Below are 19586 nucleotides of genomic sequence, written 5' to 3' on the forward strand. Positions count from 1 at the left end.
TCCTTTTTGAGTGGCTTGTGTAACTTAGGACAAGGGCAGGAGGACAGTGTGTTGCGTTGAATTCTACAGTCTTGGAACCAAATGGGGGCATACATTCAAGTTGTCTTTCAGCCAATATTAGATGGCCAGAGTTTCAGTTTCAGTTAGAATATCCCAACAAAAACTAAACAGCTATTTGTATGGCAAAATAGGAACTCAAATTCCTGCATAGTTTAAGTGGCAATCAACAAGAGAATAATAGTTTTCTTATCTTATAGCAACTTACACAGTTGCTTTCTTTTGTTTGTGTGTATGTATATACGTAAAGAAAATCTGTGAACCCTTTGCTGGACTAGCTGCTTGCTTGACTAATTTCTAGTTACAGTATAACTTTATTTGCCAAACAATATGGTACTTTGAACCCTCCTAAAGCAATACAGTATTTACTGGAAAGCATTTGAAACGGAGCTTTTTACTTCTGATTTGGACTAATGCAATGTCTTTTCTTCTAGGAGATATATGTGAGGGAAGCCACAGGAAGGGAAGTAGAGCCAAATTTGTTGCCAGGTAACATATAGACAATGCTGTAGAATCTTACCAATGTTATACGCATAACCTGCCTAAAAGACCTGAGATAAAGGACATGTGTCAAGATTTGTCCAACTGCATTTTTGTTTTGTAGAATGCCTCAACAATTTCTATAACAGATGGTGAAAGTTGACAGTAACTATTAGGTTCATAGCAGTTCTCTCTCTCTCTCTCTCTCTCTCTCTCTCTCTCTCTCTCTCTCTCTCTCTCTCTCTCTCACTCTCTCAAACACCTTCCTTTTTTAAGGGAGAGGAAGACTGGCTTGATGTTTACTTTACTACTAAGAGGAGCCTTTGATGAATGATGTCAGGGCTGGGAAAGTTTAAAGCTTTGTGGCTGAGAAAACTCCTGTGCCAATGCAAACTGTTGCCAAGACAGAACAGTCTGGAAGCTTTGCAGAATGGTTGGTAGTCTACAACAGAGGTTGCCACCATTTTTGGACCAATGGACATATTTGGAATTGTGAGAAAGTGCCTTGGTCACCATCATAAAATGACTGCCATGGTAGACATGACCATTACCAAACATACTTGTTTCATATAAGACAAAGTCTCTCTTTGGCAGCAGAGAGAGAGAGAGAGAGAAGCTAGCCATAGAGAGCAGAAACTCAGCTGAAGAGGTGCACACAATCTGAGAAAATACAGATACGACCCACCCTTTCATTTTTCTCTCTTGGGTTGCTTCACTCTCCTCCCCACCACCTCCTTGCATTGGGTCTGGCTGCTACTCCCACTTACTTTTTTCTGTCGTCTTCAGTGTTTTTACAAGGTGCTTTTCCTTCTCCCTGCTTGGCGTGGATTGAAGCAAGCGCCTGAGTAGCCAATGCTCATAGAACTGAGAAAGTGGGAAGGAGCAGCATACTGTGCACTTTCACTTCTCTATACTTTTCAAGGCTGAGATAGGCAGGTGTGGTTCCAGCTCTCAGCCTGGAAAAGTTCATAGTTCAACAAGCATGAGTGTGACACCCTTCTCACTTCGTCATCTCTTAAGTTCTTCTCAAGGTTGTGATTATTCCCTTCCTCCTTCAGAAGAGAGAAAATGGTGTGAGGGAATGTGGAGGCCTTGTGTGTGCTGGAAGGTTATTGCACATGGTCACCACATTACTGCAATGTCCAAAAGAACCCCCACATGGCTGCTATAGGAATTGATTGCAGCATCTGAGCACAATTGCTACTTTCTTTGATAATTTAGGAGAAAGTAAACAAGGGTGGGGAAGAAGGAATAGCAACTTTATCTCTAAGAGGTGTATAGAATGAAGACTACTGTCTTACTCCTGTATGGTGAGCTGCATCTGCCAATATTCCCTTCTGTGGAGCTATTAGGTTTAGGAACCCTGTTTTCTGGCACCTGGCCACCCTTGTGAGTTAAAAAATTTAGTGGGGTTAAAGGTGGGTCCCGAATGTGAAGGAAGTTGAAGACTCTGCCTTGCCATTCAGCTAAGGGTACCTAGATATGGGCCTCCAGAAGTTACAGGACTACAACTCCCAGCACCCTGTGGTCAGAGATGATTGAAATCAGTTAATATCTGGAGAATCACATGTTCCTCATCTGGAGGGCTACAGGTAAATGAGTATGGGAAGGTAGTGAGAAATGGCTATATGTAGAACAAGCTTGCTTTAAAGGCTCCAGGTGTTAATGGGCTTTAGCATCCTTCCTTCTGTTTCTGCATTGCAGGTAACTTGCATTTCCTAGCCATGTAAAACAGAGCATACTTAGAATATTGAAAGTGGATTTAATGAACACTAGGAGCTCTGTAATTTAGACCAATAATACTCAACAGCAGTCGTTGATTTAAATATTTCGCCTCTGTAATTCTTCAAGTACTCTTTCCTGCAGTGAAGTTACATGTGACAACTTCATTTGTAATTTGTTAGAGAAGCTTTGCATTAAAGAACCTGAGTAGTTCACTGCACTGTGCTAAGAAGCATGTTGATTTCCATCAGGTGAACTGCTGCTTTGTGAGGCAAATAAGGTTTTGAAGTACACACAAAATGATGGATCAAACCGTGGCACCTATGGGAAACTTATATGCACAAATTTCAAGATTTCATTCCTTGGTGAAGAATCTGCTTTGGAGGATGATGTAAGAAATCTAAGTTAACCTTGTTATCTTTGTGAGTGTATCCTCTTCATTATATGGTGGCAGGCTGCTATAGAGTGCATTTAGAGTCCAGTCTAGAAACTGTTGAAGGAAGAATGATAGTAGCCAGATCTCTAGTTTCCAGTAGTTGATGCACTAGTTGAACTGATAAGGACACTCTGGGATAAAGCTGCAACCTGAGAATCCAGGAATAAAGTTGATTTGAGCAGTGCCCCAAGACAAATCTGACCTAATAAGGAAGGGTGATCAGATCCAGAATGAGTTGCATCCATAGTCTGTTGAGCTGCTAAAAATTAATTCATAATCCATATAAAACAGTTTAAGCATTCTCACTCTCATTCAGTCGATCACTGATTGCAGGCACAGGTTCATGGACTTTACCTTGGTTTACTGAAAACGAGAAATGGAGCATGCTGTAATTGGAATATGTTGACTTACTCTATCACCTGACAACCTCTCTCAGCAGTTTAATGTAAATGCCAAATACCACGGGGAAAAATATTGAATCCCAAGGAATCCTACAGAATAACTTGCTTGAGAAGGTACCACCTTCTCAAGCCTACCTTCCACTAAGCAGAACCATTACAAAGGGTGCCCTTAATCTTGCAAGGCAGTCCAGGAGGATACTGTAGCGGCTGATATTGAAAGCCACTGAGATGTCCAAGAGGATCAAGAGTAATGCTCTTCTCCTAGCAAAGGTTGTTCTCCAGAGATGCCCAAAGCAATTCCTCAGAATTAGAGAAACCTGAAATGAGACGGGGGTAGATATTTTGCTTCATCCAACAGTGGCCAGGGATGGCAGGCTGCCTGGCTTTGCATGCTATATTTGAATATTTTGCAAAACACCACTCTGGCCCATTTAGGTTGCAGTCTTAAGGTAGTGGTTTCCCTAAACATGTAGCTTTTAGAATACTGGAGGTAAAAATGAGGCTTAACAATTGCCTTCAAATATTAAATGTGTATCTAGTTCTTCTAGGATGGACAAGTTGCTGGTGAACCATCAAGTTATTCACAGCTTCAAATCTGTAGCGATGTCAAAGCAGTCTCTGTAGTAAAATGATTTGTTTTTAGGTAAGATTAGATTGTAATTGACAGGGATGTGACATTAAAATTAGGGATTTTTAAGCATCAGTGGGGAGTAATGGAGGGTTGTTGGCGCTCTCCGAAGACTGAGGCTTTGGAAATTGGAAAAAGAAACTTCAAAACTCGTAGCCACAAGTGAGTTGATTAGACTGAGTGATAGTGACTGCCTCAAGGTCACACACTGAGCTTCATGGTTGAGAGTGAACCCTAGTCTTCCAGTCTTTATACTTAAAATACAGAGTAAATGAAAATGCTTGTGCCTGTTAAGGAACACACAAAACATTTTTCTTTTTTCAGGAATCACAATTTAATAATAAAATCATTGGGGAAAATGACATCACTCTTCAGTGTGTGGACCAGCTTTATGGAGGTAGGCTGACAACTTCTTGTGACTATTTGGTGTCAACTAAACAACTTGTTTCACTTGGTGATCCTAATCTAAAGTTCAGTTTTGGTGCTACTTGTTTGAGTTTTAATTTGTAAATCTTATGCAATGTGTCAATATCGCTTGCTATGAAGCATGTATTCCAACATATTTAACTCTCCAATAGCCTCGTTGGCAAGATAGTTTCCCATTCCTTATATCAGGATGAATGTGTGTTTCTTTTCAGCTCCTGTGATGGTCACTAATCTAGAATTATTGATAGAATTGTTCACAATAGAGAAGGGGTAGATTTCCTTGTTCCCTGTTCTAAAACTATCCCCCCCCTTTAAAGCTTATGATGATAAAAAGAAACCGCTGAATGGTCAACTGAGACGATACCCAGAAACGATGATAATCTACTGCAAAGATCTCAGAGTGTTTCACTTCTGCTTGCACTACACCAAGGAGGAAGAAGTAAAACGGGTAACTGTAGCCTCAATTCCCTTTCTTTAGAACAAAAACTTTTGGGAGTAGCTATGACAAAACTTTCATGAATAGAGTGACTAAGGTTTTTCCGTCAGGCATTTACAAAGTTTTAATGTGGATGTGCAGCATCTTGGTACATCGTTCTGAAAAATTTCTCTCCTGTTGCTTTCATTAAACCTGGAAGCAAGTCAGAGTGTAGTTTTCAAACCATGTGTGTAGTTTTCAAACCATGAGCAGTACCCATGGTACCCATGTACTGCTTGTAGATGGTTTGTAATAAAGAAAAGCATTAATCTGGATTCAGATGTTGGAACAAGACAGATTCTGGCTTGTTTTCGAGTGGCACAAGAGAATTGGGGAAAGGAACACAGATAACTCTTCATGTTCAACTACAGTTTAATGTGATGTATGAACCAACCCAGTGGCTGGAATTGCTCAAAGATATTATCCTCTTGCAGCCAAAAATAAATAGAAATATTAAAATACTACTATTAAAAGAAATAGGTAAATATAAAGAAAAACAGTAAAAGGAATATTCAGCTAGTGCTTTTATACCAATCCAGCATTGATACATTCATCACACACTGACAGATGCTCTATGTGTGGACATACAGGCAGTCTTGTTTCTAATGGCGGCAGTAAGCTTCTTTCATGTATTTGAATGAAAAATTGACACATTTAGAGAAAGTGGGAGCATCCCAAATTAGTCACTCCTTAAAACTTAAAAACTTATTACTTCAGAATTGCCACTGAGGATTTGGAAATCACAGGAAAACAGCATGTACAGCATAATATGTACAGTAACATTAAAAGTGCAGTCTACGTAATAGTGAAGCTTCTTTCCTTCGGTTTGTCTGAACTGCCTTAACATCGCAGCCTAGCCATTGTTCAGGTGTCAGGATAAAGAGTTGCAGGCTTGCTCCAGTTCCTTCCCCCAGCTCCTGGTTCATGGTGAACATAGCTTGCTTGATTTGGATGGCCTTCCGGCAAACCAGGAAATAGAATGGAAAAGAGTTAGTGTCCATGCATGCAGCACTTCCTCAGTGGCAAAGTCATAGTTTGGCTGTTGCTCTGTTTATACATTGAGTGCAGAAGCTAGAATTACTTACCGTAAGTCCTTTTTACATCTAGTGCTGAAAATTGCAGAAGTGTATACACTTAGTAATGACACACAAATTGATAGACTTCATCTGTCCACTCATCCAAGATTATATAGCCTTGGCCTATGTCACATCATATACCGGTAGTACATTTGGTACATTGTTTCTGGAGTTTGTCCCTTACAGGGAGTTGTTCATACTCATTGCAGTAGTATAAGGTTTTAGACTGCACCGCCTTTAAGTTTAAAAAGTGACCTTAATATAGCTTGAAAATGTGTGGGAGTCTTGAACATTTAACTTCTCGCAACTTTCCTCTGTTTGGAACAAAGGATACATCTAGAAAGGACCTCTTGTTATCCAGGAATGTGAAGAACATGTGACTTGGCCTTTTAAAAATCTCTCATGCCCTCCTGTCAGTCATTGTCATAATGACATAGGGCGATTGACAAGTGGGTGGTTCCACTCAACTGTCAACGTTGGCCCATGGAAGTAGGGGGAGGTAGTAACTAAGCAGGATTAACCACCCTAAATTCTATCCTGCTTTCTGCAGGGATTAGCTGTGCAAGCAAGTTGCCTATAGGGAATATGCATGCAAAGTCAAGCCAAAGAGGATTGAAGTTCCCTGCCACCAGCTGATGTGTGGGGTTGTTAATGTTTTGCTTTCATGCTGTTTTACTGGACACATCTTTTCCTGCACCATACCTAATGTTTCATATGACGCCAGGTGTAGGGCAGATCAATGTGGTTTGAGGGAAATGGTCTGGCGGGTGAAATGGGGAATCTTGGTCAAATCTGGCTTGTGAGCGGAAGGAAGGGTCCCTGGCCCTTTGTGCTATATCCTGTTCTTTAGGCTTATCCCCGGTTTGTTTGTTTTTTTGCCTTCACCCAACAGAGTCTCTTTTCAACCACTTGGAGCTCAGCATTGTAACCTTAAGTATTAATTTTAGTCCTAAAGTGTCTGCAGGTTCTCCAAACTGGGAGCCTTGTCAGTAAAAAGCTATCTAAACATTTCCCATAAGAATAGGGTCACCCTGGGCACAGACCAGTTTTCATCTTGAAGGTTAATTTGTCCTTCCATCAGCTCGGGACAAGGCATAAGCTAGACTTTAAGAAAATACATAAAACATATGCAGTCACTCTGATACTCAGATTCCCTCTTGGTATCCTTCACTCCCATTTCTTCACCATTTCTTCACCTTCCAAAGTGGTATCCTTTGTCAGATGGTTGCTTCAGCATGTTCTGCCTTCGTCTTGATCTGACAAGCCAGTCTGTTCTCTCTTCCTAGGATCAGGGTAACTTAAACACACTCCATTCCTTTCTGGATGCTTCCTTTGCCTCAAAGACAGAAAGGTTAGAGCTAGTAGCATGTTCCTTGCCTTCCTGAGTAGTAGTGGGGTTTAACTCATTTTTTTCTGGATGCCTCATTTGCCCCAAACAAGGATGAAACTTCTTGGTAAGCGACCAGCCTTCCTTTCTGGGTAATCCTTGTTTTGGTTTATAAATGTGTTGATTTGTTGATCCTTTCTTAGATCGTCAGTGGCATAGTTCATCAAGCACAGACTCCTAAGCTATTTAAACGCTTATTTCTGTTCTCTTATGCAACAGCTGCACCAAGTAAGGCAGGTAAGCATAATTCATAGTAATTGGTTTCAGAACTTGGTTTGGTTCTCAGTATAATTGGGGATTATCTGTTGAAGCAGGTTTGTTCTTCAGGTGGTATAACTACTCATGCAGAAGTGGAATTTATGATACTGGCAAATGTCAAATTATTTTCCTTACTAAATTTGAGAAGTTAATGGGTATAAAACCACCCCCAACTTGTTTAGGTGTTTGGTGGTATCATTTCCCATTTATTTCAATGGCAATAGCTTGGTCATCTAAGTAGTAAGTGATTTTAGTATGAATCATGAGATGTGATAAAATTCCAATCTGTATGGAATCAAAGAGAGGAACTTGAGTGGATGTCTGTATATGTCTCTTCCACACTTAGTGCTGAATTCTCTCTTGCTGAAAAAAGGATTTGCTAGAAAGACTGCATGTCTGAATTTTTGTCAAAGTATTTTGAACTCATGAGAAGGAAATCGGCAGTCTTCATTTCTGTATGCTTGGATTCCTTTTCTGCCGCCCAGCCAGATGGGCGGGGTACAAATAATAAATTATTATTAGTAGTAGTAGTATGATTTATTATCTGGTAAATAAAACTAAAAGCAGCTGTGTTTAGCCCTAATAACTGTGTAAAACTTTTCTGCTACTTCTAGCTGTTGAAATGATATAAATGGAGAGGGAGAGAGAGAGAGAGAGAGAGAGAGAGTTAGTTAATCAAATGGTAGAAGCAGTATTGAGATGAGACTAACCATGGGATAAAGATAAATGGCAACAAAGATCTTCTTCAATTTCATATCCAAACACCTTTAGGTAAAATCCAGGAAGGTGCTAGGGCATCCATTTGGACTCTGTACTCCTTAAGTCAGTGTTTCTCAACCTTTTTTGGGCCACGGCACACTTTTCTATGAAAAAAAATCCCGCGGCACACCAACTCTGTGCCGCCCTATATTAAGTTTAGTTTGGAGGGGAGACGTACCGGTAAAGCATGCCGCTGAAGAACTGCTGCGCGGTAGCCAGGTGGACCCACCAGGCGCAGAGCCTGCGGAGCGAGCGGGGACAGACCCCAGGCGGGCAGACACGGGTGCGCAGCTGCCGTCGCCTCCCTCCCAGCCGCCCCAGGCAGCCGCCGCCGCTCTGGCCCGGCGAAGGGAAGCCCTGTGCAGCCTTCCCCGCCTGCCTCCTCCTCCCCAGGAGGGCGATTTGCATTGTCACGTGCCTGGCGGCCGCCAATAAACAGCTCTGACCCGCCGGAAAGGAAGCTGGCCGGGTTACGACGCGGGCGCTCGCCTCGCGTCGTGACCCGGCCGGCTTCCTTTCCGGCGGGTCAGCGACGTGACAGTGCAAATCGCCCTTCTCGTCGCGGCACACCAGCCAGTGTTTCGCGGCACAGTAGTGTGCCGCGGAACACCGGTTGAGAAACGCTGCCTTAAGTTGTATGTAACTGCAACACAAGTGAAAACTATACCAAAACATTATTCTGCCTATATGATAACTTGGCACTATGTTAAGTCTTTGCCCACAGTTTTTTTCCAAGACTGAAGAATGACTATATTGGAATTGAAAACATACCCCATACCTGCCTTAATTTACCTTGAAAACATTCTGTATTAAGCTGTAGCTCTAGTGCCAGTTTTCTTCCTAGCCAGAGTGGGTTCCATGATATTGTCACAAAGTTGAAGCAGAAAGGGCAGTGCTTCCTGGCTATGAATAGGTGAATCTCTTAGCCTGTTTTTCAGACCACTCCCAAAATGACAAAACAAAGTTATTTATGGTGATGTGCAGCTACCCGTTAAATGCTTCCCCCTCCGCATTTTGGCTAAGCTCTAGCAATATTTTAATCCAGTGGGCCCCTTGGTATATACACCCTGTCTGTAGAAACATTGTGAATGAGAAGGAAGGAGAAATTTTTTTAATCGGTTGGTATTCTAAGGGCAGCTTCTCCCTTTTCGTAGAAATATTTCCTGCATGATTTGAGTATGCCTATGATTGGTCTTCATTAATATTGCTAGTGTCCCACTGTGTGAAGGCAAAGTAGCTCCCTCATTGGTGTGTTTATGGCAAAATAAACACCTTGCACTTCATGAATGAAACTATATATATATATACTCTATCCCACATTGGGATTATTTGGGTGTAGGAAAAAGTTGGATGTGAAACAATGAGATACAGTTATGCGGTCACTTCCCAGACTGCTGGTATGCTAGTGTTTGACATCCGATAGCCATGTGTTTGCATATAATTCTTATCGCTAGACTGTCTTGGTATAGTGCAATTTTTCAACGTGTGCTTGATTATTTCTCATAACTGGCATTGATGTACTTACAGCTGCACTTAGAATTGTTTGACGCTGTATTTTGTACTTCCACTGCTCTTTATGGAAATTCATCAAAAGTTTATAACCAGCTAATTAGATCTGTGTTGTGGATGTATTGGTCTGAATTGAGACTACTGCTTTAAATAGCATATTCTGTATGTGCTTAAAATCCTTCATTTTTAAACTTGAATTCCTGCTTGTGATGCTTTTACAGACCGTGTTGCAAATGTGCACATTTGCACCTGAATTTTTGGCAGTTTCCTTTCTAGGATGCCTCTTTTGTGGCACTCCAAGCTATTCCTGAAGCTTACCTGAGTTCAAAAAGCAGTTTGAGGATATTGAAAGCAATTCAAAGAGGGAAAAGGGTTGAAATAGCAATTTCATTTTAAACTGCCAAGTTTGTGTGAAAGTTTCTCGCTTTGGGTTACGGGTGTAGTCTCTAGGTCAAATCAATAGCTTTGTGTAAATATGCTGAAATGCTAATTTCTCCATTGAAATCATAAAACTAAATTCAGCCAGTCCTGTAGGTAAACTTTCTAGTTTCTTGCTAAAAACACCCCAAATGTAAGTTTTTATGTTAGATTGGTTAGAACTAACAAATTATATTTTTACAGAAAAAAAGGATCAAACGGTGATGTTTGATTCAATTAAAGACTGGCGTCAGGAACTGGAACGGACCAAAGGAAACCTGAAATTCAAAGCAGTGAGTGACAATGAAAACTACAGTGTTTCTAAAAAGTAAGTATAGCTCATATACTATTGCTATTGAACAAATTAACAAATGTAAACTGGTTTCTTTTATTTCTGTTCTCTAACGCTGTGAACAGATTAATTTGAATAGCAAGCTTTGGGAATTTATTATTCTCTTAAGGTGTTTGCAGTTGTTAACAATGATTAGGTTATTCAAACAAAGGTTCCCATAAATATAGCATTTCCCTTTTTATGATAACTTTTATAGTTTTCAATTTCAATCCAATAATAGCCTCATTATAACAATACCAATTTATAATACAATTATTAATACAAATAGTTCAAATACTGAATTATATAATTTAGATAAGGTGCCCCCCATGTGCTAGAATTGATGGCTTATTTGCTTTATTTCTGCGTTCCAAAATCTTATTAATTTCTATTACATTCTGGTCAAAATGATCCTTATACAACAATTGCAATATTAATAACTTCTATTTGTGTTGACACGTTAAATGATTTATAAAACCACAAGTGAGAAACGCAAACTATATCCTTGTTCTTCCTGTGTGTAGCAATTATTCTGTCTGTGGTGTTTCTTCCTGTCCTTGTAAGATGTTATGTCTTCCTTTCCCCTGGTTGTTGCTGTTATCCATCATGCCTAGTTAGCAATGTAGTTATGCAGTCCTAGAAGCAAAACTCGGGTTTCTAGGTAGGAGCTTGAAAGCTAGAACCTGCAAGATAGCTTTTTTAAAAAAGCTACTTATTCCATCCACAGGGCTAGCAAGACAAACATAGCTAAGTGCCCTCAATATGTGGATTAGGCAATAGTGTTTGTAGGAAGTGTTTGGACCGAGGGATGTTTTGGACAGGCTAGACATGCACAAAAGGGCTGATAATCTGCTTGAGTCAGAATGGAACCAGACTGGTTGGTACCTAAAATAAAAACGGTGGCAGAATAGATTGTAAACTGATTCATGTAGGAAAATGAAAAGGGAGTTGAGGAGCGTCAGGTTCAGCTTAAATCTCGGGGATGAGAATGTTGGTCCAGTAGGGAGAGTGGTTGCAGTAGGCCAGTGATGGGCAACCGTTTGAGCTTGGTGTGTCAAAATTCGCCAAAAAAACTGAGCATAACTCAGGTGGTGTCACTTCAAGAAAAAACCCATAATTTCATGATATTTATAGTTTAAATAACAAAACTGTATAATTGTAATATATAACTGTATTTAATAAACAAAAAACTAATTATTTAACCAAACCAAACCAAAAAACTCTTATTTATCACAAAGTGCCCAGAGTTGTTGAGCTTTTTGGGGGGAGCTGCTGACCAAAGTTTTGGAGGTTTTTTTGGGGGTGCCCCAAAGCTGCTGCACTTTTTTGGGGGGGGGGGGAAGAGAACAGAAATAAATGACGAATAATACCTTTGCTGGAACTAACACGCAGCACCGACATAGCCTGCCAAAGCGCCAAAAAACCCAGCACAGAACAGGTTTAAAAAATTAACGCTGTTACACCCAATCATCGTCTGCCAAAGCACCAGAAAAAACAGCACAGAAAGGGTTAAAAAACCAATCTTTGGCTAGCAGCAGCAGCAACAACATCAACAAAAAAGGATCCAGGTTTTAACAGCGGAGACAAGCTGTAGCGTGAGGAGGAGCGGGAGAACAAATGGGAGTGTCATAGGTTCGCCATCACTGCAGTAGGCATTAGAAGTGCAGGCAGAGGTGATAGCAATTTATATAGACCAAAGTTCCTTAAGTGCAGGTGACATTTGGGGAGAGAATGTGTATAAATGTTTATATTCTAATGCTAGAAACCTAGGAGGCAAGCTGGAGCATGTCGTTTTAAGGGACGACATACATACAGGGGGTGTATCACCTGGAGGAATGGGGAGAGCTATTAGATAGCTTGTCTCTGGATACAAACTCTGTAGTGGAGTGTGCAACATGGTGCCCTCCAAATATTGTTTGCCTCTGGTTCCTATTTTGAGAACTTTTAAAAAACTGTACAGTTCCCGTGGTGTTCCACATCATAAGTGCAAATTGCTGTTGACTTTTAATTAATGTTTTCAGGTTGCCAGCATACTTCGTTGTTCCCATGTCTGTCTCTGAAGAGGACCTTTTGGAATATCAAGGAAGAGGAATTCCAGTGAGTATATTCTTAGTCAAGAATTAAAGAAGACATGTATGGGAATGAAGTGAACTTTACACAGGGTGTGTTTAGGACTTGTTGCGGCACAGCTGAAGAATCTGAGTAATATAGCAAATGAGTGCAGTTTAAGAACAGAAGCGGAGCAAGAAAGGAGGCAGTTTTGTACTACTGAACATTGGGACATGTAATTTGTGTGACGTTAATTTCTATCTATTCAAATAAGGATAAATGTTGGCATCACAGAATTCAGAATGAAATTTCTATACATTCTGTGAGTGAAGTCGGAGAATCTTCCATGGTTTGGAGAACTGGAAGTGGAGCCTCGGGCTTTGCACACTCCTACTTGAGTAATGTAAAAAAAAAAAGTGGCTTCCCTCAAACCAGACTTGGAGACTGATTCAACCTATGTCTTGTACAAACATGAAAATGAGTAGGCAGAAAGCACGTGAGCTAGAGGTTATCATATGATCATCTAACCTAACTCATGATGTTTAAAAATGATTGCAGTTTATTATTGGCAGTCCTTAAGAAAACTAAATGTAATGCAGAAATGCTGTAGTGATGTAATATTCACTCTTGACATGCTGTTGTATGGTGCAATTACTTTATAACAAAATGAATGCCCCTTGGGTAATATTTACTGATGAGAATAAACATGTGTTGCAGATTTGGTGTTGGTCTTGCCACAATGCTGCTGCTCTCCTCAAGATGTATACTCTGCCCAAAGAACAAGATGACAACGCTCTACAAACACAGAAAAGCTTCTTAGAGGAGTCAGTAGCTTCTTCCATTTTTAGGTGTCAGTGAGGATCTTCTCATCAGGCTTTATTCCACTCCTACTTTATATGCATTTTACAAACATTTGGCTATGACTATGTTCATTGTGCGATTACCACAAGGGGGATGTGAACTGCAGGTCCCCCCCTTAATGTTGACTGACTTATGCAGTACAAGTGATTGTTTGCCATAAATGGCTGTTAATGTTGTTGTTTATACATTCTTCAATGCATCCTGGACAAAAGAAAATAATGCACTTGCTAACCTAAAGCACAGTGATGAAATTCCCAAAGAGCAGTGAGCATCTGACTGCCAGCAGCTATGGGGCTTGTCTGGAAGTACAGGTCTAAATAAACAAACAAAGCCTGTATCACTTTGTCTTCACCATTGGTTCTGTAAGCATCCCTGGAGCTTTTGGAGGAGGAAGATTATAAACCAGGCATAGGCAACCTTGGCTCTCCAGATGTTTTGGAACTACAACTCCCATGATCCCTAGCTAACAGGGCCAGTGGTTAGGGATCATGGGAGTTGTAGTTCCAAAACATCTGGAGAGCCAAGGTTGCCTATGCCTGTTATAAACATAAGGTAAAGGGCCCCCTGACCATCAGGTCCAGTCGTGTCCGACTCTGGGGTTGCGGCGCTCATCTCGCTCTATAGGCCGAGGGAGCCGGCGTTTGTCCGCAGACAGCTTCCGGGTCATGTGGCCAGCATGACAAAGCTGCTTCTGGCGAACCAGAGCAGTGCATGGAAACGCCGTTTACCTTCCCCCCGGAGCGGTCCCTATTTATCTACTTGCACTTTGATGTGCTTTCAAACTGCTAGGTGGGCAGGAACTGGGACCGAGCAACGGGAGCTCACCCCGTTGCAGGGATTCGAACCGCCGACCTTCTGATCAGCAAGCCCTAGACTCTGTGGTTTAACCCACAGCACCACCTGGGTCCCAACATATAAACATATAAAACACCAGTGCCATTATAAAAATTAGAAGTAGAAGAGCTCAAGTAAATCTAGCATTGTTGCTCCTATCTAGAACTGAAATAGGTAACTTGTGGCCCTCCAGGTGCTGTTGGAGTACAACCACCCATCAGCCCCAACCAGCACCGCTGACGGTCAGGGGTGATGGAAGTTGTAGCACAACATCTTATTGAGGACCACAGGTTCTTTACCCCAGTTCTAGAGTGAAAAAAACCAATCAATAAGGCTGTGTTGTTGTTGTTTTACCAAAGTAATTGCATAAAAACTGTGTTCTTGCTGACTTGTCTTTGCCACTCATGTCATAGCTGATCTTATACTCTGAACCCTAGGAAATTGACATGTAAGAAATTGGATTGTAAACTTCCTTGCTTTTTAATTTTAAAATTGTCGCTATTAAGCCATTTTAATCATAAGTTTTAAAATGTTCTTCAGTATGTATAAGACACTTGATAACCCTCCTTATGAAGCCATGAAAGTTGATGTCCTGTCAAGTAGTCTTCCATCTCTGCAAGAGATCCAAATTGCATACACCAGATTTAAACAGCTGTTTCTAATAGGTAAGTGGAAACTATATTGAGGGCACTATAGAAGAATATCCTATCTAGACTTGCTTAAAGCAAAAAAAAAAAAGCTTTTTCTCTAGTAACCACCCCACTGGCTGAAGAAGTCCCCATTTGAAATTTGTAACTAAACTTGTATGCTGCTTTTCTGATACATGAAGGAAGTGCTGAGAGGAGTTAGCTGTTTGCAAATGTGTGAACTCGTGTAGTATGTGTAAAGCCCAGGGATCAACAGTTCTACAGCACTAAGAACCATAAAAAATAGCACTTTACAAAAGATAGCCACGTCTAACTTCACTACACTTACACCTATCTTCTGCTTCTGATACTACTGACCACCATATGTTTTTCCATTCTGTTCTCTCCTTGTTCCATCCTATCCCTCTTGAGTTCAAGGAGTTTCTGTGATAACTTTCCACTTGCTGTCAGTGTGAGACATTTGGTTCCAGTGCTCTACTACCTATTCGTTTGAGCTGCTCTATTGTACTGATGACTTACTGCTCTGCTTCATGTTTTTTCCAGCGGGTGCAAACGTAACAGTCAATACATATCTCAAATATCATTGTGCCTTTTGAAATCTTCTGTTCTATTGATGTAAAGTACTTGAGTTGCCACCAGAAATAACTAAAAACAATTTCTCTTCTTTTTACAGATAATAGTACAGACTTCTGGGATACTGATGTGAAATGGTTTTCATTATTGGAGAGTACAAATTGGCTAGAAATCGTAAGGTTGGTGAAACCCTGCTTCAACTGTAGTGCATCTTAAAAAGTTAATGCCGTAATAAGCTAGCAATGCCAAACTTAATCTGAATTTGCTCCAAGATGTAATCACCTGTATAAGATCAAACAATAACACCATGACTTTATGGACTTCATATCATAAGGCCTTCCATTTAAGTTAATGTGACAATTTTGTTCCATTCATGTAGCAGAGTCTGACAGTTAATGTTTCCACCTCAATTCCCTCTACAGCAGCATTAAGGGTCAGAGTTGGTCCCCTTTCATATTAGAACACATAATTTTAGTTTTCAAGGATGAGTCTTCAGGCACATAACAAACACATTTCCTTTACTTATTACAGGAAAGAAAGCATAAAAACTTTGTAAAATACTAGCATTACAAATCTAAAATATTGATCATTGATGCAGAGCTGAGAAACTCTAATTAAATCATTATCGCCTGAATCAGCAAGGCTAGAATTGGGCAGCAAAGTGATGTGAGCTTCCCAAATGAAAAAGTGAGGGGTGCTCAAAGGATTTATACCCAGTATTTCCTTTGAAGCAGACAGGTTAGAATTTTTTCCCTCCTTTATCAAAGAAAAACAAGACTACATTCTACAAAATAGCCAACTTAATGAAAAGGCTTGATAACTCGTATGCACCAAATGCGCTGGATCTTCTTTAATAATGTTAGTAATGTGTTTACTATTGGCAAACAAAATGTTAGTAACATCTAATAAAACTACATCAAATATAAAGAATTGTTATTTTTGAAAAGCGTATCTGGATAGAATTGACACATATATTGCCAAAACCTAAATAATACAGGCGTGTTTGGCTAAAATACTAACTGTATCAATGTTAAAAATAGCATTTGTTGTGAACACAGCTTGTTTCACTAAGCTATAAAGGTGGATTGATTAAGTCAGGCCAATTCAACAGGAGACATGAGGTTATTGGTTTAGTGTAGGAAATAAGGGGTACTGATATACCAGTCTGGTATGTAAGTCTGTAGCCCTTTTTAGAAGGATGTTAGAAAAATGGAAAAATGCTCTTTATTCCTCTTTTTAAAAATGTTTAATTCTGTTCCATTGTGGTGAGAAAAATCTGCTATAGGGCCTGTTTATTGTGTCTGGAATCAGCCAAAATGGGTGCAGATGTGGGAGATGCTCGTCAGTTGTGCTAAAGCATTGTATTCATGTTCTAGGAGATTTCTGGGGAAAGCGGTAGAGATTATTGATTTGCTAGAAGCAGAGAATACTAATGTTCTCCTTATAGGTAAGTTGTGTACATCCTTCTTTCCAGTGTGCCTTCCACATAGCTGCTCTGCTTCTAAGTAGCTGAATTATAGAGTAGTTCTCAAACATATGTGAAGAAAGGAGTTGAATTTCATGAACTGCATTCTATATTTAGAGTTGCCCTGGAATTATTACAAGTTGTAGGGTTGGACAGTAGCTATGCTGCTGTTACAGTCCCTTCTCTAGTTGACACCTGACACATAGCCTTGGCTGGCAAGGGGATTATTCAAAGAGGAAGAGTTCAATAATTTAAGGTCTACAGCTGAGTATACTTTATATGTTAAATGTATTCAGAAGATCGTAAGTGAGGGCTTTTGAGCCTTACTCTGCAGTATGCTTTGGAGCACAATCAAGCCAAAGCTGAGAATTGAAGGACCACTGACTTCAGTGGTAGATGGTTTCTTGTTGAAATTAATAAAACAAAAACCTTAGCTTTGGATGGCACCCAGATTTATTTGCAGGTCTTCTCGTGAAGCTCCACTGTAGGTGCTTGGGCATTAATTTGCTATAAGCAGTTTGAAGATCTCATGGCGACTTCCTCCCCACCAAAAGAGAACAGATCAAAATAGTCTCAGAGGGAGCCCAGAGTACAGTGGTACCTCGGTTTACGAACACCTCGGTTTATGAACTTTCGGTTTACGAACTATCCTAACCCGGAAGTTAGTAAACCGATGTGCCGGAGGTCTACTGAGCATTCCGATGCCTTTGGGGAGGCCGGGCCTTCGCTCCGATGCCTCCTGGAGGCCCGCAGCGAAGGCCCGGCCTCCCCGAAGGCATCGGAGCAAAGTCCAAACCTCCCCAAAGGCATCGGAGCGTCTGATACCTTTGGGGAGGCTGGGGCTTCGCTCCGATGCCTTTGCGGAGGCCGGGGAGCGTTTCCGCGACTGGGCTGCAGCCGCGAAAGCGGTCCCCGGCCTCCGCAAAGGCATCAGAGCGAAGCCCCAGCCTCCGGAAGGCATCGGAGCCGGGACTTCGCTCCTATGCCTTTGCGGAGGCCGGGGAGCGTTTCTGCGACTGGGCTGTGCAGCCGCGAAAGCAGTCCTCGGCAACTGGAAGCCGGGGATCGCTTTCGCGGCTGCACAGCCCAGTCGCGGAAACGCTCCCCGGCCTCCGGAAGGCATCGGAGCGAAGTCCCGGCTCCGATGCCTTCCGGAGGCTGGGGCTTCGCTCCGATGCCTTTGCGGAGGCCGGGGACCACTTTCGCGGCTGCAGCCCAGTCGCGGAAACGCTCCCCGGCCTCCGCGAAGGCATCGGAGCAAAGAACGGATTAATCAACTTCCCATTACTTTCAATGGGAAAGTTCACTTCGGTTTACGAACACTTCGGTTTATGAACAGACTTCTGGAACCAATTGTGTTCGTAAACTGAGGTTCCACTGTATGCTCACTTCCCAAAATAGTTGTTCACAACCAATTGTTTTGGTGCTTGCAGCTTATTCTATGGGCATTGTAGTTGAAGTTTACTTTGAAGTACCTAGCATGGGCTGTCAAATGGGCATGCAAAATGCTTAATTTCCACAGTGCATGTGCTGATTTTGCAGATCCTTGTGGGAGGAGAGTGTATTTCACATTGGAATGACACACTTTGTATAAAGCTTTACAACACAGTGCATTACAAGTTTGCTTATGTTTGGTAATCTTTTCTAGAAGTTGATTCAGTTGTTTTGACGGTTAGATTATTTATTAAACTCCTAGGATTTCTGGATATTGTACAAGGTTAAGAAAACAGTCCTCGCCTGCTGGCTTATAATGTAATAAACTTGATGCAAAAGAGATGGGATAAAAATGAAGAACAAACTCTGGCAGTATTTTTGTTGCATTAAATGTCTGGCCAGGTGGTATGGCTACTGAAGGAGCTGGTTCTGTGTAAGGAAGGGCTTTGGCAATTACCCTAAGCCAAGGGATTGTAGATGGCCTGCTGCCTTTCCTCCCCTTTGCTGCAGCCAGGTGGAACAACTGCTAATTCATAAGTCTCGTGACACACAATTCAAACCACAACCCTAACTCCTATTAATGTTCTAGTTGCAGGTAGGTAGCCATGTTGGTCTGACGTGTGCATATATCTGAAGAAGTGTGCATGCACACAAAAGCTCATACCAATGACAAACATAGTTGGTCTCTAAGGTGCTACTGGAAGGAATTTTTTTTATTTTGTTCCTATTAATGTTGACTGAGCATAATGTCTGTGGCAGTATATCTCAAGTCTAGTTTAGACAGAAGGAATTAATGGTAGGGAGGAAATGCATGTTTCCATGGCGTGATACAAACTCTGGTAAGTGACCAAGAGGCCATTGGTTGTTTTCAGAGATGGCTTTGGGCTATTGAAAAGTGCTTTTGCTTTTGTGAGGCAAGGTAGTTGATTCTCACTGATACCCCTATCTCTTTTGTATCATAACCCCCAAAGGTGCATTTTAAGGGGTGTGGGAGGGGCTGCACTAGGTAGAAAAGTCTGAAAATTTGTGTGCCTGAGGTCACACATGCAGAAGTGTTTTCCACTAGCCTATATCTACCATTCATGGTCTTTGCCAGCTCTTTTCCTAGATACAGGTAGGTACCGTGTTTCCCCTTTTTTAAGACGTAATCATAAAGTAAGCCATGGCAGGATTTTTACACATTTGCGAAATATAAGACATACCCCGAAAATAAGGCATACCTCCATGCCCTGCGGAGCGAGACCGCCGAGCGCCCCAGCCAGCCAGCGGGACTCAGAACGTCGGCTGCGGCAGCAGCAGGAGGCCTGACGGCTCGGTGCCTGGAGCCAGAACCGGCGGCTGCAGCGTGGAGCGTGCCAAGT

General features: G+C 41.4%; 1 protein-coding gene across 4 annotated transcripts in view; it reads left to right on the forward strand.

Moving 5' to 3' along the window:
* The window catches only part of MTMR12 (myotubularin related protein 12), a 39684-nt gene that overhangs the window by 10338 nt on the left and 9760 nt on the right, over nucleotides 1–19586 (forward strand). Inside the window, exons 2-12 of one of the 4 annotated variants that reach the window (XM_088652628.1) lie at nucleotides 492–546; nucleotides 2511–2650; nucleotides 4049–4121; nucleotides 4468–4598; nucleotides 7232–7325; nucleotides 10236–10359; nucleotides 12384–12459; nucleotides 13129–13259; nucleotides 14647–14771; nucleotides 15427–15505; nucleotides 16703–16773. In XM_088652628.1, coding sequence (XP_088508754.1) covers nucleotides 492–546; nucleotides 2511–2650; nucleotides 4049–4121; nucleotides 4468–4598; nucleotides 7232–7325; nucleotides 10236–10359; nucleotides 12384–12459; nucleotides 13129–13259; nucleotides 14647–14771; nucleotides 15427–15505; nucleotides 16703–16773 — 1099 coding nt within the window. The remainder of the gene's footprint in view (nucleotides 1–491; nucleotides 547–2510; nucleotides 2651–4048; nucleotides 4122–4467; nucleotides 4599–7231; nucleotides 7326–10235; nucleotides 10360–12383; nucleotides 12460–13128; nucleotides 13260–14646; nucleotides 14772–15426; nucleotides 15506–16702; nucleotides 16774–19586) is intronic. The other 3 variants (XM_035100356.3, XM_088652629.1, XM_088652630.1) reach the window with 3 other exon arrangements.

Source organism: Zootoca vivipara, chromosome 10, assembly GCF_965207765.1.
Source record: "Zootoca vivipara chromosome 10, rZooViv2.hap1.1, whole genome shotgun sequence".
NCBI lineage: Eukaryota > Metazoa > Chordata > Lepidosauria > Squamata > Lacertidae > Zootoca > Zootoca vivipara.